A 27,762-nucleotide genomic window follows, 5' to 3' on the forward strand; every position below is an offset into this window, starting at 1 on the left:
CGTGATCTGGTCGACCTTTGTGTGAATTAACATTCACGCTCGAGAGGAGGAAGCTTCTCAACTAACCGCTGGAAAGAAGTAACAATTTCGTTAGCTTCTCTGTTCATTCACTTTTTGTAGCATGCTTCATTAATTTATATCTTTGTCTGTCCTTGAAATTCCCAATTAGAATCTGAAATGTGGAAATATTTTCCTTGAAAATCCTTCCACATTTCGGGTTGAATACTCGTTTTTTCAATTTTATTTTTGTTTTCTTTCTGTTTCAGTTGGAGCGGGAGAGAGCCATGGAAGTGACCGCATTTTCCCAATATCGACATAAATCCAACACTAATCATGCGCCATTGCCATCCTGGGTTGGACCAAGTCAAACCCTCACTTGGAATCGGGACACCATCGGGAGAGGACGTACTGGCAAATAATTTATTTTTTTATTTCTCATACTTGTTTAATTTATTTTATGTTTTAGGAAGGACTCTTGTAGGACAAGGCTGTCAACGAGTACGGCTTAATTACCAGTCCGTTTACTTAAGTCCACATTTATTTAAATAATTTCAAGGATAGATAAATTCAATCTTATTATTTTCATTCATTGTTAATTCAAGTACAGGTGTTTATTGAGAAGTGGACTCTCGAGTGTCAACTGGCTCGGGCTGATCCTCCTTCAGCGACTATCAACCCTTACTTACTTTGTCCTTGTGGACTCTCGACGTTGGCTCATTAAGTTCACCTAATAGGGGTCCATCTTTATTGATGTGTAAATCGTTTCCTCGACGTAGTAGTTCTTCGTGTGACAACTCGGATCCACACCAAGGGACAAAGAATGTAAGGGTAATTAGTCACTGAGGAGAGTATCAGTCATGATCTGGTTGACCTTTGTGTGAATTAACATTCACGCTCGAGAGGAGGAAGCTTTTCAATTAAGAGCTAGAAAGAAGTAACAATTTAGTTAGTTTCTCTATTCATTCACTTTTTGTAGCATGCTTCATTAATTTATATCTTTGTCTGTCCTTGAAATTCCCAATTAGAATCTGAAATGTGGAAATATTTTCCTTGAAAATCCTTCCACATTTCGGGTTGAATACTCGTTTTTTCAATTTTATTTTTGTTTTCTTTCTGTTTCAGTTGGAGCGGGAGAGAGCCATGGATAGTGACCGCATTTTCCCAATATCGACATAAATCCAACACTAATCTTGCGCCATTGCCATCCTGGGTTGGACCAAGTCAAACCCTCACTTGGAATCGGGACATCATCGGGAGAGGACGTACTGGCAAATAATTTTTTTTTTATTTCTCATACTAGTTTAATTTATTTTATGTTTTAGGAAGGACGCTTATAGGACAAGGCTACCAAGGAGTAGAAAGTAAACACTCTCCGTTTACTTAAGTCCACATTTATTTAAATAATTTCAAGGATAGGCAAATTTACTTTTATTACTTTCATTCATTGTTAATTCAAGTACAGGTGTTTATTGAGAAGTGGACTCTCGAGTGTCAACTGGCTCGGGCTGATCCTCCTTCAGTGACTATCAACCCTTACTTACTTTGTCCTTGTGGACTCTCGACGTTGGCTCATTAAGTTCACCTAATAGGGGTCCATCTTTATTGATGTGTAAATCGTTTCCTCGACGTAGTAGTTCTTCGTGTGACAACTCGGATCCACACCAAGGGACAAAGAATGTTAGGGTAATTAGTCACTGAGGAGAGTATCAGTCATGATCTGGTTGACCTTTGTGTGAATTAACATTCACGCTCGAGAGGAGGAAGGTTTTTCAATTAACAGCTAGAAAGAAGTAACAATTTAGTTATTTTCTCTATTCATTCACTTTTTGTAGCATGCTTTATTAATTTATATCTTTGTCTGTCCTTGAAATTCCTAATTAGAATCTGAAATGTGGGAATATTTTCCTTGAAAATCCTTCCACAATTCGGGTTGAATACTCGTTTTTTCAAGTATATTTTTGTTTTCTTTTTGTTTCAGGTGAGGCGGCGCCGCCTCCCTCCCCGACGGTGTGCCACCTTGTCGTGGTGGGGGGGCTCACTTCTACAAGATCCCTTCCGATTAGTAAATGATTCGAATTAATTTTCTGATCTTTGGGAATCTTGTAGAAGTGCCAAGAGCACACCACACCTTAACGGGAATCCGTATACCGACATTACAGGGCGAAAACTATTTCGCATGCAGCGTCGTCATTTGTTGACGGATTGTAAAGTTATTACAGGCTTTTGGAAATGCCAGAAGCTTATCTACTAAGTTACGTTAGGAAAATTAACCAAAAATGGAAAAAAATTTTTGTTTAAATAAATATATTAACATTATTGAGAAACAACAATTAAATCGCAAAATCCCCCAACGTACTTTACTAGATAATGTTCATACGTTTCCAAAAAGTCCACAAAAATGCAAATCTGTCAAGAAATGACGATGCTGCATGCAAAATAAATAATGGAAGAATTTCGTGTTCGGGAAGTCGCCAACACGAAATTCTTCCATTATTTATTTTGCATGCAGCATCGTCATTTCTTGACAGATTTGCATTTTTGTGGACTTTTTGGAAACGTATGAACATTATCTAGTAAAGTACGTTGGGGGATTTTGCGGTTTAATTGTTGTTTCTCAATAATGTTAATATATTTATTTAAACAAAAATTTTTTTTCATTTTTTGTTAATTTTCCTAACGTAACTTAGTAGATAAGCTACTGGCATTTCCAAAAACCTGAAATAACTTTACAATCCGTCAACAAATGACGACGTTGCATGCGAAATAGTTTTCGCTATATGTAATGTCGGTATACGGATTCCCGTTAATTATACTATAGTTTTCTTTCCCGGGTTGAATTATATTATTTAATTCATTACTACACTATCTGATGCCTGAGCTACATATGATTTAATTTCCCATTGTGTATATACGAGATAAGCGAGGATGAGTTATATGTACATACATAGGCGCGCGTATTAGCACTACATAGTAAGAGCGCTGGTGTCTTTTTAAAGCAGTTCCTAAATGCATCGAAACATTAGAAAAAGCCATACCTGGCATTGGTTGTACATACACAGTGGGAAATTGAATAGTGTGTGCTTTTAACTATAGTGTAGTATATCATTTTCCATGTTAAATTACAGAGTGAAACTAGCCGAACCACACACGATTCAATTTCCCACTGTGTATACATACAGTAAACGGGAAAGAGAGGGAGGAAGCAAGCGCTTTGTTTCCTCCCACCCCCACCAGATGGAGAGAAATGTATAAGGATATATGTAGGGAATAGGGATCTTTTCTGTTTCATAATCGTGATGTAAAAATTTTAAGTTTCAAAGTTGGCTATATTTCAGCTGATCTGAGAGACGACCGAAAGGCGAAAGGACCATTTGACCACAAGAGGACGCAAGACTCGGCTTTGAAGTTTAATCCATGTTGTATTGATGAAGAGATATTTTGCTGGCAGTTTTAAAACACTATAGAAAAAATTAAAGGGAAATTATACATATATGTATATAGAGTATAGCACTGGACTTTGAAGCATTAGGGCCGTATTGCCCGTATTGCTTACCGGCCGCATAATCGACAATAACGCAGTAAGCTGTAAGAGACAAGAGTATGACCAAGGGGGTTGGGAGGGAGAGAAACATCTCATCTCAGTTCAGACTGGTTCAGACAGTTCAGTGAGAAAAGGGGAGGTATAGACTGTAGAAGCTCAAGCACCGAACAGGGTATATCTTTATAGGCAAAGTTACTGGAGTTACTACTTAATGCAGGCACAGACTGCAACAGAGTGTAACAGAAAAGCTTAATACTGTCTAAACGCATAAGTACTGTTTAATTCATCCACGAAAATCGTGCATCAGCAAACAGTGCAGTCTGTTCGGTCTATTCCATTCCAAATATGTCATGTAGATTAATCAAAATTATTGAGTATTAACTTGAGACACTAATATCTTCAGCTCTCTGAAGAGAAATCAAGAAAGCTCATAATACAGTGTCTATAATCGTCAAATTGCGAGCAAAAGCAAGCAAAATTGCTTTTGGTCGTTGTTTAAAATGGATGGTAATAAAGTAGATGAGGACAATCAACGAAATTTGAATGATGGAGACTGGATATGTCCAGATTCTCAGTAAGTTCTCAGTATCATATACGATTGATTCTCAGATTTCTCTTATCATTAACCTCAATTAAAAAATGATTGTAGGTGTGCCAATGTGAATTTTGCAAGAAGAAGCTCCTGTAATCGGTGTGGAAAAGGTAAGCGATCCATGTGTTACTTTCAAAAGATACAGGCTCATGGAAAAATATACAGGTAGCGTTGCTTATGACAAATTAACTTTGTGTCAGAATTCTTTTCCTCTTTCCTTCATAAAAATAAAAGTGTTTCAAAATAAACAAAACTCTATAGACCTTTTACAAATCCATCACTAATTACCTCTCTATAATCAGAGTTTTTTTAAGTGGTCAATGATATATTGACAAAATAATGGGTACTGTAATATACACAGATCGAGGGGAATGTCCAAAGAAAAAAAAGCTTGGGCAAGAGATCGGAAAAGCGGCAGCTGAAAAGAGTAGGGGTTTGTTCAGGTAATTAAATTCGTTATTCTCGAAAGATATGATGATGATTTGTTCAAAGAAATTCACTGTTTAGAAAATAATTGTTTTTGCATAAGACGAGTCTGTCAATTTTACGATCTTTAGTGAATAATAATATTTATCTTTAAATTACAGTGCTGATGATTGGCAGTGCAGCAAATGCGGGAATGTGAACTGGGCCCGTAGGCAGCAGTGCAACATGTGCAACGCACCAAAATTCGGTGAAGTAGAGGAACGTACCGGTTATGGAGGTGGATACAATGACCGAGGAATCGTTGAGTATAAAGAAAGAAGAGAGGACGACGATGAGTACGACGAATTTGGTCGGCGTAGGAAAAAACGTAAAATCGAGAATCGTTCCGACGATGACTCCAAGGACTCTAGGTATAGCAGCTCTCCCCGTAATAAGTACAAAGACGAAGATGAAATACAGGATCAACAGGTTTTACAACGAGTACACAAAACCGATAATAATTTTGACGACAATAACGACCTCACAGAAGAGGAGGGTCAGCAGGTACATTATCCTTCTCCGATATGTTGCACATACCATTTATTTATACAATGTCCCTGTTAGCAGGACAATGACGAGATTCAAACAGAGAAGGAAGATGTGCAGGAGGAGGATGATGATGATGAAGAAGATGACGATGATGGTGATCTATCAAAATATGACTTAAGCGAATGGGATGATTTTGCAGTAACAAAGCAAAATTCTAATGGCAGTGCCATAACTCGAGGAGAACAAAGATCAAAGTAATACACATATATATAGAATTCATGTCCAAAATCATTGCTTCTGTACTATAAATAATTTTGCCCTTGCTTCTACAGAAATGGAGACAATTGGCGTGATTCTGGAACATCAAGACAATAAGATGACTGGCAGAAGGACAGGTTTGACTGGGTTTTGGGTATAAAATTCACTATGACAATGAGTTATTTTCATTGTTCAAAGACGAGGTTTGCTAAATGATAAAAATTAAGAAATTTTATGATAACAAATAATCAATTATAACAAATAGCTTGGTAGACCTCGAGAGAAATAAGGCATACGTGCCTTTAGATGTGTAGTAAATCATTCATATGTATATATTATATTGTTTCACAGGGATGCGGTAAAACATTATTTCAAAGCAGAGTGATGCTGTATGACATTGAGACGCAGGAAGTGCATTTTAACAAGTATTTTGGACTGTTGTTGTCAATAATTGACAGAGAGAAAAAAAAAGAGAAGTTGCTTGTAAAGTGTATCGTGAAGCTTCGCTCGATTTTAGATAATAGTAGAGGAAGAAACATTGATTTTTAGGGTCTTTGCACAGTGGTCATAGGACTGGAGAGCTGATTTGTAGAAAACGTCTGTTCACAAATTCTAGATAAACGTTCAGTTTTCTAGAGAGAATCAATTCACACGCCTCTTTATCTTCTTTTTACGTTATGTCAAACGTAATCTTATCGGATTGAGCAGCGTTAACTAACCTATATTCCTGATCTTGCCATTTTGTATTTTCAGTCTCAGTGTAACCAAGGGCAAATCCATTAATCATTGTTTATTATACACAAGTCGAATATATCATGAAATATACCTACCCTTATTTCGACTGTATCGTAAGAAATCGAATCTTTTCTCCAATCATCTTGCATTTGCAAGTGTAAACTATAGTAGTAACAATAATAATATAATAATCTTGTCGACTGTCGTTATTTGGCAGTGAAACGGTTCTCATATCGACTTCTTGTAAATATCTTTATTTTTCATTTATAATAAAAATCATTCGTCAACAACATAATTGTTCTTAGTAAATTACTTTGCCTTATGTTATTATAAACTACATGGGGTCATGATTATGCACAAAGTTGGTCATGAAAAGGATCGGTGGAAAATTCAAGGATTGGGTGATATCTTATGGATTATGTTGCAACAGGTTTATATATATATATATATAATATGTATATATCGTATATATGTACATAATGAATTTGAGCTTGTTTGACTGCCTTAAGTATATTAGTAAGTGATACAGGAAGGATGAATAACTGCACCATTTACGGCACCGCGTTTTCTTAGATCCGAGTCAACCCGCGCAAAACGATCAAAGAAACGCGAAGGAAGAAGACGTAGAAGCAGAAGAAATTGAAAAGAAGCAACCAGTAGATGCTGAATTTTCTCATCTCTTTATTTTTCGCCGTTTGAAAACGTAGGGCGATACCACAGCTTTCAGTGGGTTCCGTTCGACGAAACTCCATACCTTGTATATTTACACTCGTAACATTTAGAATTTACAAACCACCCCAGAAAACGCATCTTTAATGAGAAAATCCAAGGGATACCAATGACGTAACAAATATAATGATGAAGTGATGAAAGGAAAGAAGGCGGGGGCGGCCTCTTGGTATAATTCCTTTGCTCGTTTTACGGATAGCTTTCCGTAGCAGATCCGCACCTTTTAACAGAAAAAAAGAGAGAAGAGATTCTGCGAAACGTTGTAGGAAGGGGGAGAAACGCCTTGACTTCCAAAAATCTTGGATCAGTAGAAAAAACATTAGCTTCGCATTAGAAACGATTTTACCAAGTAAAAAGAGCAAAATATGTAGAATTAAAACACGTACATAATAAACAACACCGCAAATCAAGAATCTAACAACTCGAGAGTTATTAAAAGGAGGGGAGAAGCATCCAACCGAGGCGTCGATTACGGTTGAATAATATAGACTCTTGATGGCGCGGGAAGCCCTCAGGGAAAACCAAAGGTCATAAAAGACCGCGGTATAATGTGTCATGAATAAAGAGTGGATAGAGCACGTAGCACGGATGGAAGCCAGATTACTTGGGCATGAAAAATTGCTGGTGTGAGTGGGCATTGGGCTGCGGATGAAGATTCGGATGTGGAGGTCCACTGCCGCGGGTACCAGTGGCGTATAGCTGCTGTTGGAAATTGTGGAATTGCTGTGCATAGTTTGGATCCGACATGGTGGGTCCACTGCCCACGAACGGGCTGTTCTTAAAGTTACTAGCACCGCCACCCATACTGGGTGGAAGAGGCTGTGTCGCTTCCGGAGGCGGTCCAAGGCCCATCGGGCTTCCCTTGTTACCACCAGGTACATACATTCCTGGATTGGCTTGACTGCCTACTTGACCCACCATGTCAGGCGGGAAGACTTTGTCCGGATCCATGGAACCTCCAGGAAACACTCCACCGCCTACCATATGTTGCATACGCATTAAATTTGGCTGCGGTCTCATGTTTCCCATAGGTCTCATCGAGGGATGCACCCCGACCGTCGTGTTCATCGGCTGTCCGTCCATTCTCGGCGATGGACCCATCCCGGGTATACCACTAGTATTTATGTTGCTTGACATAGGCCCACCATGAGGCCCCATATTGTTCGGTACGCAGCCATTCGGGAAGTATTGAAGATTTACGGAAGGATTCTGCATCTTCGGTTCAAGATTCGAGATTGGATTGGTGAAACGTTGCAGAAAATCTAGGCTCGGAGGACCACGGGGAACGTGGCCAACGTTCGGCCTGGCTGGCAAGTATTGAATAGTGTTCGGTGCACTGGGTTTCACTTGTACGTTGGCTCCATTGTAAGGATTGGGACCGCCAACATGGCCTGCCATCAATCTCGGTGGTGGCACATGAGCGTCTCCTCCTGGATATCCACTTGGTGGATTATTTGAGTGAGTCATGTTTATTCCATGGCCCATCATGGGATGTCCCATTTTTGCAGGCACCCCAGGGCTTCCTGTGTGCGGTGTAGTCGGACTATAACTAGTTGGTGGCCCTCCTAGACCCATACACATACCTCCAACCTCGCCAGAGTCGTTAGGAGGTCCTCCCATATGGCAACTACCGTTCATTTCACCTCCCATTTGCATCATATGCATTCCATGAGGATTTCCAAATGACATAATTCCTCCACCACTCGAGTGCATAGTTCCTTCGTTCCCTAGTGAGTTGCTTGCTGCCGTATTTGTCAACTGCTGACTCATTTGGGCCAAAGAAGTTATTGGATCAAAATGATTCGAGCTCATGGTATTCAATCCTCCCAATCGACCACCCATGTTATTAGGATTCAGAGGGATATTTTCCGATGGTTGACTAACGTTAATGTTCGTTCGGTTACAAGGAAAATTTGTTGGACCCCCTCCTAATCCAGAACCGACAGGATTGCCACCGAGATTATTGGGATTTACCGGAGGCTGCTGCTGTTGGTTTTGCTGCTGTGTATCCTTCGTCGAAGGTGGTGATGTTTCTGGTTTTGTTGTGGGAGATGCTGGTATGGTTCTTGGAGGACCCATACTGTCCGACATTTGAGTATTGTGCGGTGCTGGACTGCTCTGAGCACTTGCACTTGTTTTGTTTCCTCCTTTCGTTGGGTCTGCCGGTGTATGAGGAGCTCCACTGCCTGGTGTGTGTGGCGTATGAGGCGTATGAGGACTGTGCAGGGAACCCGTAAAGCCTCGACTCATATTATCCATTTGAACTGGACTTGCACCTTCCGACCTTGCTGGGTACTGGTTACTGTTATCCATGCTACCAGTGAGAATTCTATTGGGTAGATCAGTGGGATTACTACTTGTACTTCTGTTTGAAAAAGAAAATTCAATAAATTTTTACGCTTCTAATTTTTCTTTCTTGACTGATTTTTCAGGAAAAATGATTTCTTACGTAGATAAGCTTCCGTCTTTTAGACTTGTATTAGGTTGTTTCTGTATTGTCAGTTCCTGCCCCTCAAATGTATTAAGGTACTGAATCTGCTGAGGACTGGGCACTGGCATTAGATTTGCTTCTTTGACCCCAGGTGTGTTTACACCAGCACTGAGTTGCTTTTGCTGCGCCAATGATTGTAGCGTTCGACAAAACATGCCGTCCACTGTAAAAACATAATTTACGTTACATTTGATAGAATAATATAAAATGTAAGGATTGTTTGGATAAATATCGAACCATTAGATTGCTGGCTACTATTTGGAAAATCTAAAGATGTTTCTTTTTGCGGTTGTTGTCCACTTGGACTGAGAACGGGGATATGAGAATGTGAAACGGGTGTCCCAGGATTACTGTGATTGAGCCTGGCAGTTGTGGTAGTAGTAGCTGAGCCTATACCAGGATTCGGTGAGTCCTGACTCGTTGGACTCTGGCCAGGCAGATGACCGGATCTCTGGTTACCAAGTTGAAATTGCCTATTGCAATCAGCCGGCGAATTGAGAGCTGAGCTTGCACGAGGTGACGGCAACGATAAATTACTTGTAGGATTGTTGGGCGAGGAAGGATTAGGACTTTGAATAGCGATTGGTACGCTAGCCGAGCGAGGCGTTTGGTGATAAGGTGGCGGTGGACCCTGACTTCGAGGAACACCAATCAAACTGGCACCTCTCGGGTGAACTGCACCTGGACTACCAACACCGACCTACGAAATTTAACGAAGTCAGTTGAAATCATCTTTTTTATGTTGCACTTGCTTGAAAGAACTAACAAGTCAAAAAATCATTACCTTGTTCTTATTATCAGGAAACGGATGCTGTAATTTTTGCCATTCCATAGATGGTGGACACTGACTGGGTACTACTGCTGGAGGAACATTCGTCGGTGGACAAGTTGAAACAGGAGTTCCTTGAGACGTATCAAGATTGCTGGTAGGTTCTTCTTTGTGTTGTAGAAAGAACGCCATTTGCATTTGTCGTATAGTGGCTAATTTATATTCTCTCTTCTGCCTCTGCTCTGGTGTAAGATTCTCATTTGGGACTTTAACACGTTGAAGTGATGGCTGCAAGCCACCTGGACTCGGGCTAGTTGTTCCTCCCAATATATTTGGACTATGACCTATTGGTTGATTATTAGAAGACTGGGGATTGGCTAAAATATTTGGGCAGCATTAGTCTGAACATTCATATTTTGCTGCTTTTCTTAGATTTTTTTATATGAATTACCTGTATTACTTGGTGAATTCGGTACAAGGCAAGGCACGTCTATGTTTGTATCATCCAGCGATGGCTCTGAATTCCCAAGTGAATTTCCACCATTGATATTTCTCAAGCATGTTTGTTCATTCCAAAAAGGAGGAGCATTTGGGTCAAGAGATGGCATTTCTGGAGGATGTTCCGTAGGAAATGTATTGTTTGCATTTCCTTGATGGCCTTTTTGTTTCATCATCGCTAAATTGTTTAGCCATTGAGCGGGATTTTGTCGAAATTGATTAACCTTAGCTGGATTTTTCTGAAAAAAAAAAAAAGAAAATTTAACAACACTGTAAATACGAATGTTCAATAGATGAATGTTAATAAATACCTCTAAATATTTTTTTGTTCCAGGCTGAGCACAATGATAAGCAATGATTGATGTATATTGCCCTTGCAAAACAGCATCAGCACCTTTATTTGCCAATGTAGTAGAAAATACAAAGATTTGGCTTTGCTGCTGCATGTATTGTGCCTCACCACTGCCAGTATTGGTGTTCATCTGTTTATTAAGTACATTACTAACCAAAGGTTGAATACCATCTGTATTGATTCCCACATTGCCTCCGCAATCTAATTCACAGTAAAATTTCTCCATTTATTAGATATTCATAAATCCAGAAGCATAGACACGTAATAACATAGAGAGGAGTTTTGTTTGACCTTACCTGTCAGCTCATCAGTGGGATTGTTTTGATCCCCCTCTTGCTTGACAGAGTTCAACAATGATTGGCCACTGTTGTTGTTGTTGTTTTGACTTTCTGTAGACATTGTGCCCTCTCCATTAGCAGAATCAAGGCATGGGTCTCTTGGACATTCAGTATTGTCCTCAGTAGTGACATCGTCGTTATTACCACCCTTTCCCTCTTCCTTGATCTTTACGGGATCACCGTCTGGCTCTTCCTTGACTACTGTGGTTGGAACGCAGCTTGGTTCGTTTGTCTTTTTTTCAGTTTTCATGTTTAAGTGCTAACAGATCGGTACTGTAATGTCAGATTTCCGATAGCGATAGAAAAACGAAACTCATGGCCACTGGTGTCCGCGGGTAGCGGAGCAAAATGACACGGAGCACCAGTTGAGGTTAACGATCAACCAATCCTAGACCGGTTTTTGGAAAACGTGCTTCTCAGCAGAGTGCAGCCAGTGCCATCCTCGAGGAAGGCATGGCCCCGATCCGTTATTTATCTCTCTCCAGTAGAATAGTTATCCAAAAATGAAGAAGTCTGGCTGGTACCAGGCCTCGAAAACTCGTAAACTCTTCTCCCCTTAATAAAACTGAGGCATTCGCTCAAGCGCCATCTGCCATAGGTGCGTCCAATAGGCAAAACTAAAACCAATGTATATATGTATATTTATACACACAATTCTCTCTCTCTCTCTCTCTCTCAATTTTATGTATACATACAGCTATAATATATATATGTTTGATACAATACATATGCAATTAAAATATAATAATTAAAATGGTAGAGTAGTGAATAGATAATATAAATAATTATTTTCAATTAAATCTGTTTAATTAATAATTACCGATTTCTCATTATTTTAATAATGGTGATTAAAACATTTCACGTTACTGATTATTCGGCTACTCGGCGTTTTGTTTCGGCAATATTTTAAATAATGCAATTGCTGCTTGATTATATGTGTACATTAGCAATAAGGGAATATTATTGTACGCGTGTTAAATTAAGATTTTATCCAGAAATTATATAAATGAGTTTGCAATTGGATTCTATATAAATTTCTTATTAGGTGAAAAAATAATATAATTGCAATAATATACTAATAAATATTTTATTATACAATTGCATTAACAGCATTTTTTTTATACAATATTTCATTGTACAGTTACCAGGTGGTTTATAATCTAAATTTCAGCTGAAATCTGGTTCTGTAGATTAATATTTATTAATTTTTTGTTGAGAAAGATAATATATGGTAAGGCAAATTATAAATATATAAATCAAATAACTAATTGTTTGTTAAATATTAAAGCTGTTTATAATAATCTCCATAAAATACAAAAATTGATTTCTGTGTACCTTTGTAGTTTTACTTTATATTTAATTAAATTTTGTTATTGTATATTATTATTATTACCTTACGTCAATGGCCCATAGGCCATCTCGTGTGACGATTGCTGCTATTTAATCACTTATGGGCACCATTGAACAGGTTGAACAAACACCATATGCGGTACAGAGAGTGGTCGTTGCTGTGTTGTAGTATATCTTTTAATCATTTTAACGTTATGTATTATGAGCCCTGTTTCTACCAAAAAAACTAACAGAAAACCGGAAAAAATTAAAGGAACGTTACCGATTCCTAGTTGCTACTTTTGATACCGACGTGCATTTATAGCTTGGTGAACCGTGGTAAACGGTAAGCTCTCGCACTCTCTCACATATAAAATTGTTTAAGGAGAATAGTATAGTAGAAGGAACGTATTGCAACGAGAAGAATATCAAAATGTCACTCCTGGCTCCTTGACAAATATTCAAGTTGTACAGTTGACTATTCTCATATACAGAGCACCGGATGAATGCGCAAATAATTTATCCAAAACATACAATGGAGTCCAGTGAACGATGCACACAAATTTACTCGCCTTTTGCAAGCATTGTTCTTCTTCAACTCTATTTGTCACTTCATGGTCGCTTTGTGATTATTTATTTCTTTTAAGCACGGCTACCAACTGCCTCTGCAACGGCTGCAACTATATTGTTGTGTTTATACTAGTTGGATTGGAACGCTACTTTTGACAAGGATGCCTGCACATCTTTTTACCATTAGACGAACAAGGATAAAGCGCATTTGTTTTTCTCTCACTGATGTCCTTTAGATCCATAGCAATTTCATATGTATGTACATATGTGTATATATATATAGTTAATAGAGTAGGATAGTGTGTAATAGCTGAGATGTAGTGGTTAACCTAAATGTAGTATATATACTATTTTGATCTAAATCTCATTATATTCGTTCCAGAAATATTTTGACTCTCTCTTTCTCTTCCTCTCCCTTTCTTTTATTATAATTATTATTTTGTGAAATAGAGAAGAAAGAAGATTGAAAAGATGAAGGAAAATGTAATAGGTTGTATTTATTTAATTAAAAAGAAAATACAAATAAAGCCTACGGCACACTATGGTGGATTTCGTGCTAGAATGCTTGCTAGATTTGTGAAGACCAATGAGATTATTATATTTAATTCTCAACTGAATCATCATTGGTCTTTACAATTCTAGCAAGCATTCTAGCACGAAATCCAGCATAGTGTGCCGTAGGCTTAAGAAAATAATAGGAGTACTTCAATCGGCACAGCGCTAAGTTACGCTAAGAAAATGCTTGATGTGATTGGTTTATTTCCAAAAGCATTGAGTAATAGAATAGGTAGCGCTATGCAAAGACATGTTATGATTGGTCAAATTGATTTAATTGACCAATCATGACATAGCGTTAGCTTAGCGCAAAGGATTCTGAATGCAACCATTGGAAAATGGAAACACACCTCGAGCTTTAACTCTGTTACTTATATGTGAACGACCGTGTGCCGTGTGGCCGACTGTGGCCCCCGTTGGACAATTCTCCTTTCACTTATTTTTCCACTCTTATTGTTTCTATTAGTTTATGATATTAAGATTTAAATATATCTAACTTATTTATTGGATTATTATAGTTGTTATGGTTGTATAAATAAAGAATAAACGAATTTTGACGAACTTATAAAATGTGAAACACTTCTGATATTTTCGTTTATTACTTAATTATTAGTAGTCATTATTCAACATTTCTTTTCTATTATACAACTTTATTTTCTTTATTCATACTAAAAATGAATTATGTACAAAATAAGTTAAAAAAATATGCTACTTTAATTCAGTCTAAAGATTTCAGGACTGTAATTCAAGACTTACAGGTAAATTGTTTATTTATATTTTGCTTTGATTATTATTAAATACATTATGTTTTTTATTTTAGGAAGTCAACTGCAAAATATTTGAAGGCTATGACAAAAGTATTTTCAATTTATTGGTGTATATAGCACTTACAGTTAACAAGTCTGATGAAAAAGATTGTAATTTTGGAAAAGAAGCCCACAAATTAACATGCCTTATTTATTCAATTTTAAACACTGTCCCAGATGCAGACAAGTTTTTTTCAAGCATGTACCATATAACTAGAAGTTTACTTGCTATGTCCTTGTATGATGAAGCTTCAAGTGTCAGCTCGCTAATGTATAAAAACTCAAAGATTGACATACATTATACTTTTCCTAAAATAGCAACTTTATGGCAAAAGGCTGTAATCCAAATTATAAATGATGTTCAGCTAAATCCTGAAGATTCTATTTTATACAACAGATTTGAAAATGTCTTGGCTTATGAGTTGTCAATTGCCTTAGATGCCTGCAGAGATTATAGTAAATATATGTTGACCAAATTGAATACATATTTGGATGAAATAACTAAAGCTGGTAAAAGTTCTAGCAAGGTCTTTTTTTACTTTTGTGATCACTTAGTTGAAATTTTAAGAAGGGATAGAATTCCTATGATGGAAAATGATCAAATTGCAATTTTTAAACTTATGATTAATATATTGAAAAAAATCACATGTGGCAGTATTAATATGAGAAATATAAAGAAAGGTGTGTGGATTTTGTGTGAATTATGGAATATTTTGGAGACTATTTTAATAGAAGACAATGAATATTTCAAGTGTGCTAAACAGTTTAAAGATTTATGTGAGATATTTTTAATACCAGTAAAAGACTTTTCAGTCAATAATCTTTCTTTTAAAAATAATATTTTAAGAAAACATTCGTCTAATATGAAAAATAAGAACAATTGTTTATTAACTAAACATAATGCATTATGCTTAATTGAAGTAAGCGAAGCCATATTTCTATATTATGAAGAGTGCTTAAAGACTGAAGAAAAGAATTTTTTTCATGATAGCTTTCTAGTTCAAATAATGAATTTAATTGAATCTATTAGTACTGTGTGTATGAAAAGCACAGCCAACAAGCATGCATCCTGTAAAGAGGATTGTAAAGTTAAATTTGATTTTTACCATGCAATCGCTATAAGAAGTAAATGTATAGCTTTAATAAGTAAACTGCCTGCCAAAGAGATTTCTAAAGAAATTTGTGGTATTACCTGTCAATTTTTAGAAGAAAACATATCCTGTTTATATATGCTGTATGAATCCAAGTGCAACACATGGAAACTATTATGGAGTGTATGTGGTATTCTTATTTATAATATGGGGATAATGTTAAGTAGTCATTATGAGTCTAGTTCATTATTATTCTCATTATTATGCTCTTCGATCATTCGTTTTGAAGGTGTACAAGATTTTTCAGATTATCTTCAATTAAAGAATCCTTTTAATATAGCATTGCACAGATTGAGTAATGTACATTATAATCATGGCATGTATAGAGAAGCTATGACAGCCTCTGCATTAAATGGTTTGTTAAGCTATGACAACATCAACTCAAAAGCATTTCGTATGTGGGCTGTTATTAAACACAAATGCTGTTCAATGGAAAATATAATGGGAATTTCAATGCTAACTTGTTTGAAGGAGGATATTTATAAAATTAAGGATATTGGTTTGAATATTGAATTATCTCAATATAATGTTGCTAAGTTAGGTCTTAGAGAGGTAAAGGGTCTGTATGAGGCAAAAGTTAATTTATCCTCTGCGATCAAAGTGGTGATCAAAGAATTGAAAATCATGAAAGTAGATTATTTCCAATATAGTAGTGCTATACAATACTTAGGGCATCATTCACTGTACTTTGAGTCAAATGAAAGTATTTTTGGCCTTCTCCATTCAGCTCTGTTATGTTTAAAAAAAGTTAAAAGAAACTCTGCAATAATTTCGTGCCTAGAGGCTAATCTACTATTTTATATATGTGTGGACAAACTACAAAATATTAACAAGGAAACTAAAGTTGAGATGGAAAACATGAATTATACAATTAATGCTACGAATCCGCCAAATTTGGAAGGACAGCAAGATGATTTTCAAGAAATTGTACCAACTTATAGAAATTTAAATATAAATGAAGACTCGAATCTTATGGCAGAGTTAAAAAAACCTTTAAAAGTGTGGGAAGATTGTTTTTCTACTAATATTGTAAGTTGATTTATTTTCCTATAATAATAATATTTTTTTTCTTAAATTTGTTTAAAATTTTTCAAGGATGAAATTGTAAAATCTGGAGATCCAAATTTAACATTGCAAAATATAATAACTGCCGCTGAGTATTCACGATTACTTCGATACGAGGAATGTGAAGGTACCTTTTGGAACTTAGCATTTAAGCTGGCCCACCAATTGAATGATCGACGAGCTTTAATATACGGTAAAAGACTTTCATTTCATTTTAAATGAACTTCTATACATTTTTATTTTTCCACAGTTATTGGACGTAGTATTTCATTGCGAAACTTCAGTCAAGGGCGAATCAACCTAGCAATGAAATATTCTCAAGAGCTTAAAAATTCTGAAGATCAAGAAATAATTAGTGTCATTGCTATTTTTTGGTTAAGCCTAGCTGATTTTTATTATGAATCTAAGAGGGTAATTTTTAAAATTTTGTGACCATTTTATAATCATATTAATTATAAGCATAATTTCATTTTCAGTTCCTCGAAGGAAAACAGCTCATTGACAATGCTAGGGATCTTCCTGGTATATCATTGTTACACAACACACCAATATATTTACTAAGCTTAGATATTATATTGAAAAATTGCAAGCAGTACCACAATGATCTTGAAAAAAAGAAATATACTTTATTAATTGTAGAAAGTATATATAGCAGTATAATACTCAGCGACAGTATGGCGGCAACAAAATGTATGCGAATCAAAACAATTTATCTAATAATTCAATCATAAGTTCAATTTTTTTTTTCTTTTTCTTCACAGATATCCCTCGGTACAAACAATTATTTAATTACGATGTCCTTTTTTCGTTTACTGTAAATTTATCCTTGCGGATGAACAGCTTAACAGCCTTTCGAGAAATTTCTGTGTACTTGCACAGACGTCTGGAAAGTGCGCAATCAATGGGAGCAATGATTCGCGCTGCAGAGATATTAAAATCAATGTGCCTTATCGATCTATCACGTTGGAGATTAAATGATTGTGAAGCTAAATTGCAAGGACTTGAGCATATGTTAAATCTGGAAACTTTTGATTCGTCACTGGATGTAAAACTTTTGACATCTATGCAAACTCTAAAGATATCACCTGTGCAAGTAGCTGATTCGATTAGAGATTTGCCAAGAAACGATGCCTCTCCTATTCTTAGGAAGAAGATATTTACCACACCCGGGTTTTTACATCATAAGAATTGCAGCTGCTATGTCTGCCAAAATATTACCTACCAATATCTGGTGTTTACTGCTACTTACATCAGAGCACAGCTATTTGTATTACAAATTGATTATACTTCGGCTCTCCAACATTTTCATGGTGCTTTCGAAATAAGAAGAAGGCTGTGTAAAATTGAAAAGCCTATATTGGCACAAAATCCGCCGCTACAGGAAGAGGATATAAAGCAATACTCATGGCAGAGTCGTTATTTCATGGTTGACTATGTGCTTCTACTTCTTAATTTTAGCCACTTTTTAAAGAGAAACATTTCAGATAAGAAGGAAGAGAGTTTACGCATTGCTTTAATGGCGGTGAAAACTTGCAAGACACATGGCTTAGAAAGCCACCCAATTTATGTAGATGCTGAAGAACATGTGTTAACTGATAGATTTCAACGAGTTGTAACCAACACCGATTTTCTTAGTAAGTTTATGCATTTTCGTTTTTCTTCAATTTATTAGGAAACATTTAAATTGATCCACACGGTTTATATTATAAGTATATACTGATATAAATCTTGTTTATAATAGAATTTACAGTTCCCGATCTATCCTCGATAGATGTGAGCAAATATGCAGAATCTTCCAAGATTGATAATAAAGTTTGCGTTACGCCAACTGTTTCAACGCGAAGCAAGAAAAAACCTTTACCTGTTAAACATATCAAATCTCCGCCGCTTGTGAAGTTAATGGACATTGATTCGCATTTCACTGATGAGGTGCAGAACAATACTGTTTCAGAAACGTGCAACAAGTTTGAAGGTAGAATAACTAGATCACGAAAGAAGCTGGTTAAAAGAAAGATCTTTGATTGAGGATACATCAAATAAATTAAAAATTTTATTAAAGACTTTGCTTTGATATATCGTAAAGAAGCTAGTTCCTTAAATAAAAAACATTTTTATAGAATATCTTTTATACCAATAAATAAAATTAAGGAATATCTATATGGTTTATAAATTAAATAAATTTAGTTGTGTAAATATTTATTATTACTTTCTTACAATCATTCCCGTCTATTCGAACTGGAAACGCGCCACATGCTCTTAAACATTATAAAGAATTAATCTTTAGAACGATATGTAATGAAAATTATAACAAAACTGTTAAACAAGAACTGACGTAATATTTCCAAAACTTGATATAATCTATTTTTCGCATTTACATTAACTCACTTTATCTCGATTTTACTAATAGCAATTTCGCATTCACAAAAATTACTCACTTTAAACTCTATTATTATTACTAAATATCACACAGATTCTTCCTTAAATATGATAAGTTTCGCAACAATAAATTACTTTTTATTTCCATAACTTATAACAAAGTACTTTCTAGTAACTAAATAAAAAGAAAAAAATACGTCCGACTTGGATCATGATATTTAAATAGAAGCTTGTACTAAAAAAAATTGTGAATTTTTAAAAACTGAAACCTGAGGCCAGCACATAGCAACGATTGCGTTAAAATAGGTATAATTAATCTTAAGATTTACATTAAAGGTTGATAAACAAATAAACTCCACAGAGCTTGAATGAAAATTTATGATCTCGTTAATGAAGGTAATGGAGCGTATTTAAAAAATACATATATGTTTAAATATATATATATATATATATATATATTAAAAAATAAAAATTCGAAATTAAGACAGATATGAATCACAGTCTAAAGATGTGTATAATTTAAACCAGTATCTTTTTGCAAACTCAAAGCTTTAGCTGCTTCCTTTTGGGTTTTGGCTAATTCCATTAAAGCCAAAGCACCCATCCATTTTTTATTATCATCAGGGAGAGGTACTTTGGGTAAACTGTCTTCTTGTTTGGCAACTGTTACTTTAGACCCTGGCTTGTTATAATCAAATACTTTTGATGTATTCTTTTTATCACAATGTTTATTGTAGCTACCAGCCAGCATAAGAACGGTAGGTCTGGTTTCATTTTCAGAAAACTTATTCATTCTGGGAAAGGACTGCTCGCTTATTGTATTTGATATATCATTTAATGAATTTTGGTTCCAATATCCTGTGGTTATTAATGATGAGTTGGAACTCATCTTTTGTTGAGAATCCCAGTCAGTATCAGTGGCATCACACTGTTCATTGTTACTTTGTATTTCTTTTAATGTAGAAAATTGTTGTGGTGATGATTCATTAAGACTTTTTATCCAAGGATGAATATTCGTGCGATTTGCATCATCTTCCGATTTGATTAAAATTTCACTATCTATATTTAGGTAAAAAGAGGATTCCGAAGTAACTGACGAATTTTCCACCAAAGAAAGATTCCATTGTGATTGGGGAGAATCAGATGCATTAAATAATTTTACATTGTTATTACTACATAGAGCAGTCTGTGTATTATTGTTAGAACGAGCATCCCAGTTTAAAGGTTTAGCTAATTGTTGCTCTAAACAAGCTTCTCTAAGCCAACGTTTCTTTGGTTGTAATCTATCCAAAGGTCTTCTTACAGGTGTATTATGTAATTTTGTTGTCAATGGTTCTTCATCCTCTGATGTGTGCAGAGCAGTACAAGTCTCTGCCGGATCTTCATCTTGGCTTTCTTCTTGGCTATCCTGGCCATCTAAACAATACAATCTTTGACTAGGTTTTCTGTCAAGATTTTCTTGTTCCCCTGTATCATCCATCATTAAACCTTTTCTCGATTTAACTTTTTTGTGGTTTTCTGTGGAACTCTTCCAACTTTTTTTTTTCCGGTCGTTTTTTCCGGTTGGTGTTTTTTCATCCCTCTCTCTAGCCATTTTATAACGCTCCAACCATCTAGTGACGTCATGAGGTAACTCTGTATTATCTGACACAGGTTTCAATACAAAATCATCTGAGCGTGTAAGAGTAGCATATGGATGTTCTGGACAATGCCGATTGGCATGAGTGAATCTCATTTCACATCCAGGTTCTGTACACAAGAAAGGCTTCTCACCTGTGTGAAGCCTTTGATGCGTTTTCAACTGTCCTGATTGAGTAAAGGCTTTGGTACATCCTGGATAATCACAAGGATATGGGCGTTCTCCTAAAAAATGATAAAGAGATCATTTGTAAAAAGATTGCAGAAGAAAATTATTTGTTGAAAAGATTAAAACAATTCAATAATTTTAATAAAGTATTAAAAAGAAAATAAAATATTTATTGATCAGGGGATATGACCTCGGGAATACTGTAACGAACCAAGTACGTTTTTACCTGTTTCGTCATTAAGGGGTTGACTAAAGGTGTATAACGGACAAAGTAACGAAAACACGGTCCTTTGTTGGTATAATTCGTGTCCTCAAAAACTCATTGCCAAAGCCGGGTGTACTGTACGTATTAATGAAATAGTATATATAGAGGATGGTGGAAGGGGGTGGTCGGTGGAATAAACGGCACAATGAAGAAAGTTTGTTAGGTAAAACGTGGACAATGAAGAGAGATTTAAAGTACACACATTATGGCGATTGGCGGGACGCGCGAGTTGAATTCACGATATATTCTCAAAATTACAGTTATTAGAGTAGTAAAAAGAGTAATTTAACGGTTCTCAAGCCAGATCGTTGTATATATAACCAAACGTGTGTATTAATAATAGTTGTGCCAACAAGAGACAAACAAAAAACAACAGTGAGATAGAAAGGGATAAGGGGAGGGGTGTGTGTGTGAGAGAGAGAGAGAGAGAGAGAGCGAGCACAAAGCACGTGTTGCGGTTCGCGAGGTTCTCGTTGAATGAAATAAAGAGGAAAAACGCCTGGAAGTAGTGAAAATTGAGGGAAGCTTGGTGCCTCACCAGTATGAGTCCTTAGATGCGCCTGGAGACTTTTTTCACGTGGAAAGACCCTGTTGCAATAAGAGCACTTGATGCTACTCGGAGACGTGCTACCTTGCATCATAAGGTTGGATAAGGCATCTGCTCGTGGTCTACCTCGTCGATGACTCTCCGAAGCCCCACCGCCAGATCGTGGTCCTCCCGGTCTCGTACCGACAATGTCCCTGTACTCCGGTGAGGAACAAGAGCTACCAGGGCTGAGGTTTACGTTTCTCGCTTCTTCGCCCCAATTCCACGGATAAAGCATCGTGTCGCACATTGGCGGGCTGCAGGGCAAGGTCTCCGTCAAAGGGCGGGACTCCCTCTTCGGCGTGTGCAGCTCCATCCTTGAGTACACCTTTTTTCTTTCACTAAGTCCAACTCTTCGATAGATTCACAAAACAATCGCGGCACCTGCAAGAGCACTCCTTAAACTTTAACAGTTTTGCTCTCACTACCGCGTGCCGCGTGCAACTGGTATTAAACCGCCAAAATACGTTACGGCGTTACACTTACATGCAGCAGTATCTCGTTACTACTACTACAGTGCTACTCTACCAGCTACTACTCAATATACGCACTATACTACTGACACTACTACCACTAAAGTAAATAAAGAAAATGTATATATACGATTAACCATCTGCCTGCTGCGGAGCGGATCCGCTGTTGTGTATGCGTGCGCATATTGCGCACTTGCGCACTGCGTGCTCTCACAGATCAGCTTTCTTCTGTGAATGTATATATACATATATACGCATGTGTAAGATGAGGTGCATAGTACAGACCCCACCAAAACTTGGCGGGTATTACGTTGTTTAATCTTCGCTACAGTTGTACTCAAAACTTAACGTTTATTGGTCCGCTTGTTTCGTAAACGTTGAGCATTGGCACGATGCATTGAGCCGCGTTTACATGCACCAATCATCGCTTTTCATTTACATAAACCAATCGGGCTAACCTACAAGGTGCAATTTAGAAATATTTTACCCGTTATGCTTATGCGAGCGTTTCAGCTTTTTCATATTATTTATTTATTGTTAATGAATAACACTCCTTTCTTCGTCCCTCATTCATGTAAATTTGTTTCCCTAATGTTTCGTTATGCTATTCTTTTTCTTTTCTCTTGATAAATTCTTTCAAAATCAGATAAAAAGCTTTCTACATAGATTAACGCGGTATATTCAAATTATCGCAAATAAATGTCTTTTTTTCCTGCTGTTATTATTCGCACAAATGGATTAACCAAACAACAAATACAAGAACTCAATAACTTGAGGTTTTTTTACAGTTAGTCGATTGCATTAAAATGCAGGAAAATGTAAGAAAATCAAAAATAGCACCAAAAGCTAGCGAACGAAAATTCTGCAATCTCTTTGAGTAAAAACCATTCATGGAAATGGTGTGATTGTTGTATATTGCTAGCCAAGAAACATTAGATTTGTTAACAAACGGTAAGATATTTTGAAAAAGGGTTATTGTTAAAAATCCAGATTTATTTTTTTACATTGTTTGAAAATTTAAGAAGAAATAAAATAAATGAGTATTGAGAAAATGGTGGGGATATCAGGCGCTGGGTTCGAGGGGACTTTGCGGTCCCTCCCTCGGCCTCGGCGCAGACCTCGTGGTGAACTATCTTCTCAACTCGGCCATATTGAAATATTGAATGTCTCTGTTACACAAGGGCTCAAGAGCAGCCGTGAAATTTTCGAATAATCCTCGACGAAGAGAGGATAAAAGGCATCATGCAGAACGACTACACCATCACAGTGACCAACAAATTCTCACTAGCTTTGGACGAAGATGAAGATCCTCTAGAGGTGCTGAAAAATCGCGAAAAGGAGAAGGAAGCTAAGAAGAAGGAGAAGCTTTCAGAGAAGGAGAATAAGAGCAAGCAGTCCGAAGCACCAAAAGCTACCGGTAACAAAACTCAGAAGAGTCGTGTTATCAAAGATGCTCAACAACCGGCTTCTAAGACTCAAGATCTTAAAAAAGAGCAAGGTTAGCTTGATTTTATTTCTACCCTTTAAGCCTCGTGCGCACTATATGTCTTTTTATTATGGCCGTCTCTCTGGACCTCGTGGATCCATGTGCTTCTTATTTTTACTCCTATTTTATTGTCTTTTACATTAATTTTTCCATTTCATTTAATCCCAATTTTCATAAGAAAATGTACACCATCGTATCTAATGCGTTGCCACGTGCTTCATCGAAAATTCAATGTTCTTTTACTTCTGATCTTGTATGTAAATCTTTCTCTATTTTTAACTAACTCTTTCTTCCTTCTCTTTTTTTTTATTGTGACATTTTTCTCATACACTAGAACTAAAAATGTCTTTAATAACAAAATGGGGTTTTATATTTGATCCATCGTAGAGCATTCTATTGTCACTCCTTTTAAGGTAATCTATATCTACACATATCATTAGTAGAAAACTAATAATTTTAAGTATACTTTAAAACTGATCATTATTCATAGGAAATGAAACAAATATAATAGAAGATACTATTTTCTTTAAGCCATTAAACTTAAAGTGATATTTCTTTTTTCTTAGGAGAGAAAAAGTTATCTCAACAGAGACCTCCTACTGATAGAAGTGTCAAGTTCTCAGGAGAGTCTAGAGAAGAGCATAACAATAGACGCAATAGGGAAGATGGTGAAAGGCCATCTCGTGGTCAAGGCGATGTAAGAAGGGGTCCTCCTGGGTAAGCAAATACTAAAGTTTTAATATTACAAAATAAACACAAGTTTTGTTGTGTTAACAAAATAATTAATACTGTTTTGTCTCTCTTATTTGTAGGAACAAGATTCCCTATTACAATGAGAATCGCGGTGAAGGTCGTGAAGGACGAGAACCTCGAGAAGGTCGAGAAGGCCGCGATGGCCGTGATGGTCGCGAATCTCGAGAAACTCGCGAATTTCGTAAGCCTGAACAACGTGGAGACTTTGGTGAACGAAGAGGCCGCGGAGGAATGCGCGGTATGGGCCGTGGATCCCGTGGTGGTCCACGAGGAGGCCGCAGTTTTGATAATCGTGGAAAACGCGAATTCGATCGTCAGTCTGGATCTGACAAGACGTAAGAGCATTATTAGAAAAATAACAATAATTAAATATATAAATTAGGTTTACAAGATGTAATAAAATTAGAGCATCTCTTTAAATCAATATATAGGTAGAAAACAAAGTAGGTACTGTTTTAAGGAGATACTAAAATTTTATTACACTCTGTATATGTGTAAATTAAATTCTGAAATTATTTTTTGATTATAGTGGAATAAAACCAGTGGACAAGAAAGATGGCGCTGGAAGCCATAACTGGGGCACTCATAACGATGAAATTGAGTAAGTGCCGTTGTATTAACAGAATAGATAAATGAAATGCGTTAAAAACACCAATGAATTGAAACGAACGTTCTGATATTTATCATTTGCAGGGAAAGCCTTAACCAAGAGAACCAAGATTGGTCCAATGATAAAGTCGACACTGATACTACTCATGCACCTTCGGAAGGTAAGGAGGGCGATGCACCAGCTGATACCTCCACCGAAGAGAAAGCGGCGGAAGAGGAAGCCCGTGAGTTGACATTGGATGATTGGAAGAAGGAACGCGAAAGCCGAGTGAAGCCGCAATATAATTTGCGCAAGGCTGGAGAAGGCGAAGATCTCTCCCGTTGGAAGAAGATGTATCCTCTAGAGAGGAAGAAGGAGGGTGAAAATGAGACCGAAGAGGAAGGAGAGTACGATGCAGGAGCCTACCCCCAACGTGCTGGAAGGCAAAAGCGTGTTGATATTGAGATTAACTTTGCCGACAATCGACGTGGAGCTGGTGGACGTGGACGCGGTGGACGTGGTGGACGTGGTGATCGTGCTAATGGCCGAGGATATGGTAACCGTGGTGCACCCAGAGATGGAGATAATCGCGGTTTGATAGTAAGTTTTGCTATCACTCCTTATTATGTTTATCATATTGAAAAGCTTTTTCTTTGTGTTTTAATACTGGGTAAGGATATATAAACAATTGTTTTCTTTTTTTTTTATATATTTTAGGCTCCGCAAGCTGAACAAAGATCGCCACGTGGGCGTCAAAATGCTCCTAAGGTAGATGACGAGCATGACTTCCCATCCTTGGGGTAGATAGCTTGACCTAAAAACTGTTCAGTATCCCACCACTACTACCATGAATGTCACCATCACCATCAGTACTTGTAACAGATAAAACTTCTTTAATTATTATTATCGACAGTCGTGCATCAGTGACCTCTCTATTAACGCATAATACAGTACACTCTTGCAGAATCAGATGATATATAAGGTTTATTCGTGTTGCCTGCACTTTCTGCGCTTTTTATAAAAAGTGTATACTAAATGACATATTGAGCATACATTTTTAACAAAAAGTTCAGTCTACGCGAAATAACCTACAATTTGTCTAAATAAATTGTGAAATTGTGGCGCGCTTAACACGCTTCTATATATAATACACACATACCCACAAAAAACACGTTGCCACATGACAAAATGCGAATGAAAAATAATATAACTTCAAGGAAAAATTCGGATTCACTTTTGTACATCCAAAGTACAGTCATTTTGATCGTATTAATGGATATTCTACTAAAGAGCGTGATATTAGAAGTCTTAAAAACGTAAATTGATACTGCTGACAAAGCCAGGGTATAAATTGCTGGAAGAATCGAAGAGATAAAGTAAGGACAAAGGAACAGAAGAGAAAGGGAGACACAAAAATTAGAAGTAAAACGGGGAAAACTGTAGTGACACACATATACATTGCGTAGAACTTTGTTGAAAAAAAAAAGATAAAACACTTAAATAGTTCTGACTTTGAGGAGATAATTTTACTTTATAAATATGCAAGATTAACGGGGCGTAAAGTACTCGATTTTAATTTTGATGTCATATCGAAGGCCTAAGGAGGCTGAACGCACCAACATAATGAGAACGCGTGTATAATAATTTAGGCGTAACTTTTAAACACCCTTTCTGTTTTATAATTTTTATAAGGTGTTTGAAAAGCCTTCCTCGAGTGCAAAATGGCATTTTACCACTTTTGCCATGCAACAATCTTAAGAGACTCTTGAAGTGTGTATGGCTTGTGTAGAGATATGTAGTCCTTTTCTTAATGATGTAACCGGTCTGTAAGGAATTAACCTTTAAGTAAACCCTAGAAACCGATGATATGCAGCTTTACATATGTAAAACAGATTTAATGAAACGAAGTATGCTAGATTAACAGGAAAACTAGAGAGAGAGAGAGAGAGAGAGAGAGAGAGAGAGAGAGCGCACCCGCGCATGAGAAAAAGAGAGAATGAACAGTCTTTTATAATTATGTTATACTTATGCGTCGATCGTCATACTTATAAACTCCTATATTAGTTATTTCCCATGTTTGTTATACATTAAAGTAAATACAGCCAAAAATTCACACTATCTCCATTATGGGAAAACGTTATAAAGCTGTTTCAAGCTTAGGTATATGTGTAAATAACATGATATTTACAAAAATAAATTGTGACAAGACGAGTCAATTTAAATTTGACTTTTAACCAATCGTTCGGCAGCATAGTATAAGTGAAAAGAAGGGAAAATCCGTAAGAAAAAATTACGTGAGTAAAAATATATAATACAACGCGCGCGTGAAAAGTAAGTACAAAAGGATCATAGTTCGTGGAAATGAGGATGTGCTTTGAGCATTGCCATGTTTCAAGAGAAGAAAGAAGAAAGCTGTTATATTCAATAAAGTTGTAAGTAAAAACTTTGAATGAATTTCATCGCGGCAAATGTATGATTATAGACTTCATTTATTGAAGACTTAGTATATGAAAGGAACATATATTTGGAAGCCATTAACAATATCAACAACACAAACGATCTATTAAATTGTACAGGTATACTTAAAGTAGTAATTATCTTTTTGTATATTTTGTATGTAAAAGCTAGACGGAGTTGAATCTTTTGTGCAAACATTCTCCTTACTGTAATGTTAAAATAAAGACGGTTGATTAG

At 36.5% G+C, this 27,762-nt stretch overlaps 5 protein-coding genes across 9 annotated transcripts; 3 read left to right on the top strand and 2 right to left on the bottom strand.

Annotated features, from left to right (window-relative positions):
* The first annotated feature begins 3,377 nt into the window (after positions 1-3,377).
* Positions 3,378-5,802, top strand: LOC136775488 (zinc finger Ran-binding domain-containing protein 2). Of its 4 annotated transcripts, none has more exons than XM_066730307.1 (7): positions 3,378-4,115; positions 4,191-4,243; positions 4,495-4,576; positions 4,721-5,102; positions 5,163-5,341; positions 5,420-5,499; positions 5,697-5,802. In XM_066730307.1, exons 1-6 carry the CDS (start codon positions 4,042-4,044, stop codon positions 5,460-5,462), a joined length of 813 nt encoding a protein of 270 aa, XP_066586404.1. In that variant the 5' UTR covers positions 3,378-4,041; the 3' UTR covers positions 5,463-5,499; positions 5,697-5,802. The 4 variants fall into 4 exon arrangements, with proteins under 4 accessions (XP_066586404.1, XP_066586403.1, XP_066586405.1 ...); XM_066730306.1 differs by having other exon boundaries at positions 5,420-5,482; XM_066730308.1 differs by having other exon boundaries at positions 5,166-5,341; positions 5,420-5,802.
* Positions 5,803-6,310: 508 nt separating this feature from the next.
* On the bottom strand, positions 6,311-11,559 carry lgs (legless). Of its 2 annotated transcripts, none has more exons than XM_066730305.1 (7): positions 11,216-11,559; positions 10,879-11,120; positions 10,521-10,806; positions 10,085-10,413; positions 9,538-10,000; positions 9,259-9,463; positions 6,311-9,174 (listed from the first exon to the last, which is right to left on the bottom strand). In XM_066730305.1, exons 1-7 carry the CDS (start codon positions 11,505-11,507, stop codon positions 7,410-7,412), a joined length of 3,582 nt encoding a protein of 1,193 aa, XP_066586402.1. In that variant the 5' UTR covers positions 11,508-11,559; the 3' UTR covers positions 6,311-7,409. The 2 variants fall into 2 exon arrangements, with proteins under 2 accessions (XP_066586402.1, XP_066586401.1); XM_066730304.1 differs by having other exon boundaries at positions 10,085-10,446.
* A 2,475-nt stretch (positions 11,560-14,034) lies between these two features.
* Positions 14,035-18,759, top strand: LOC136775667 (uncharacterized). The gene is made up of 7 exons (XM_066730644.1): positions 14,035-14,469; positions 14,532-16,697; positions 16,764-16,926; positions 16,984-17,144; positions 17,210-17,423; positions 17,495-18,367; positions 18,475-18,759. Exons 1-7 carry the CDS (start codon positions 14,386-14,388, stop codon positions 18,756-18,758), a joined length of 3,945 nt encoding a protein of 1,314 aa, XP_066586741.1. The 5' UTR covers positions 14,035-14,385; the 3' UTR covers position 18,759.
* Positions 18,760-19,603: 844 nt separating this feature from the next.
* Positions 19,604-22,284, bottom strand: LOC136775669 (uncharacterized). The gene is made up of 2 exons (XM_066730645.1): positions 21,720-22,284; positions 19,604-20,972 (listed from the first exon to the last, which is right to left on the bottom strand). The coding sequence occupies exons 1-2, from the start codon at positions 22,081-22,083 to the stop codon at positions 19,612-19,614; spliced, it is 1,725 nt and encodes a 574-aa protein (XP_066586742.1). The 5' UTR covers positions 22,084-22,284; the 3' UTR covers positions 19,604-19,611.
* Positions 22,285-23,355: 1,071 nt separating this feature from the next.
* Positions 23,356-27,284, top strand: LOC136775262 (SERPINE1 mRNA-binding protein 1-like). Its single transcript, XM_066729862.1, has 6 exons — positions 23,356-23,738; positions 24,293-24,443; positions 24,539-24,814; positions 25,009-25,080; positions 25,173-25,668; positions 25,786-27,284. Exons 1-6 carry the CDS (start codon positions 23,483-23,485, stop codon positions 25,870-25,872), a joined length of 1,338 nt encoding a protein of 445 aa, XP_066585959.1. The 5' UTR covers positions 23,356-23,482; the 3' UTR covers positions 25,873-27,284.
* The last annotated feature ends 478 nt before the right edge of the window (positions 27,285-27,762 follow it).

Source organism: Prorops nasuta, unplaced genomic scaffold (assembly GCF_024137725.1).
Source record: "Prorops nasuta isolate Cenicafe-Biocafe unplaced genomic scaffold, Cenicafe_Pnas_1.2 PNAS00008, whole genome shotgun sequence".
Classification (NCBI taxonomy): domain Eukaryota; kingdom Metazoa; phylum Arthropoda; class Insecta; order Hymenoptera; family Bethylidae; genus Prorops; species Prorops nasuta.

Bases quoted from the DNA above. Each gene is read 5' to 3' on its own strand.
- LOC136775488 (XM_066730307.1), top strand. From the start codon at position 4,042: ATGGATGGTAATAAAGTAGATGAGGACAATCAACGAAATTTGAATGAT. The intron at 4,244-4,494 runs GTAAGCGATCCA...TAATATACACAG, and splicing joins CTGTAATCGGTGTGGAAAAG to ATCGAGGGGAATGTCCAAAG. The intron at 4,577-4,720 runs GTAATTAAATTC...TTTAAATTACAG, and splicing joins AAGAGTAGGGGTTTGTTCAG to TGCTGATGATTGGCAGTGCA.
- lgs (XM_066730304.1), bottom strand. From the start codon at position 11,507: ATGAAAACTGAAAAAAAGACAAACGAACCAAGCTGCGTTCCAACCACA. The intron at 11,121-11,215 runs GTAAGGTCAAAC...ACTGTGAATTAG, and splicing joins TCCCACTGATGAGCTGACAG to ATTGCGGAGGCAATGTGGGA. The intron at 9,175-9,258 runs GTAAGAAATCAT...TTTTTCAAACAG, and splicing joins AAAGACGGAAGCTTATCTAC to AAGTACAAGTAGTAATCCCA.
- LOC136775667 (XM_066730644.1), top strand. From the start codon at position 14,386: ATGAATTATGTACAAAATAAGTTAAAAAAATATGCTACTTTAATTCAG. The intron at 16,927-16,983 runs GTAAAAGACTTT...ATTTTTCCACAG, and splicing joins TCGACGAGCTTTAATATACG to TTATTGGACGTAGTATTTCA. The intron at 17,145-17,209 runs GTAATTTTTAAA...TTTCATTTTCAG, and splicing joins TTTATTATGAATCTAAGAGG to TTCCTCGAAGGAAAACAGCT.
- LOC136775669 (XM_066730645.1), bottom strand. From the start codon at position 22,083: ATGGAGCTGCACACGCCGAAGAGGGAGTCCCGCCCTTTGACGGAGACC. The intron at 20,973-21,719 runs GTGAGGCACCAA...ATCATTTTTTAG, and splicing joins GCATCTAAGGACTCATACTG to GAGAACGCCCATATCCTTGT.
- LOC136775262 (XM_066729862.1), top strand. From the start codon at position 23,483: ATGCAGAACGACTACACCATCACAGTGACCAACAAATTCTCACTAGCT. The intron at 24,815-25,008 runs GTAAGAGCATTA...TTTTGATTATAG, and splicing joins CAGTCTGGATCTGACAAGAC to TGGAATAAAACCAGTGGACA. The intron at 25,081-25,172 runs GTAAGTGCCGTT...TATCATTTGCAG, and splicing joins ACTCATAACGATGAAATTGA to GGAAAGCCTTAACCAAGAGA.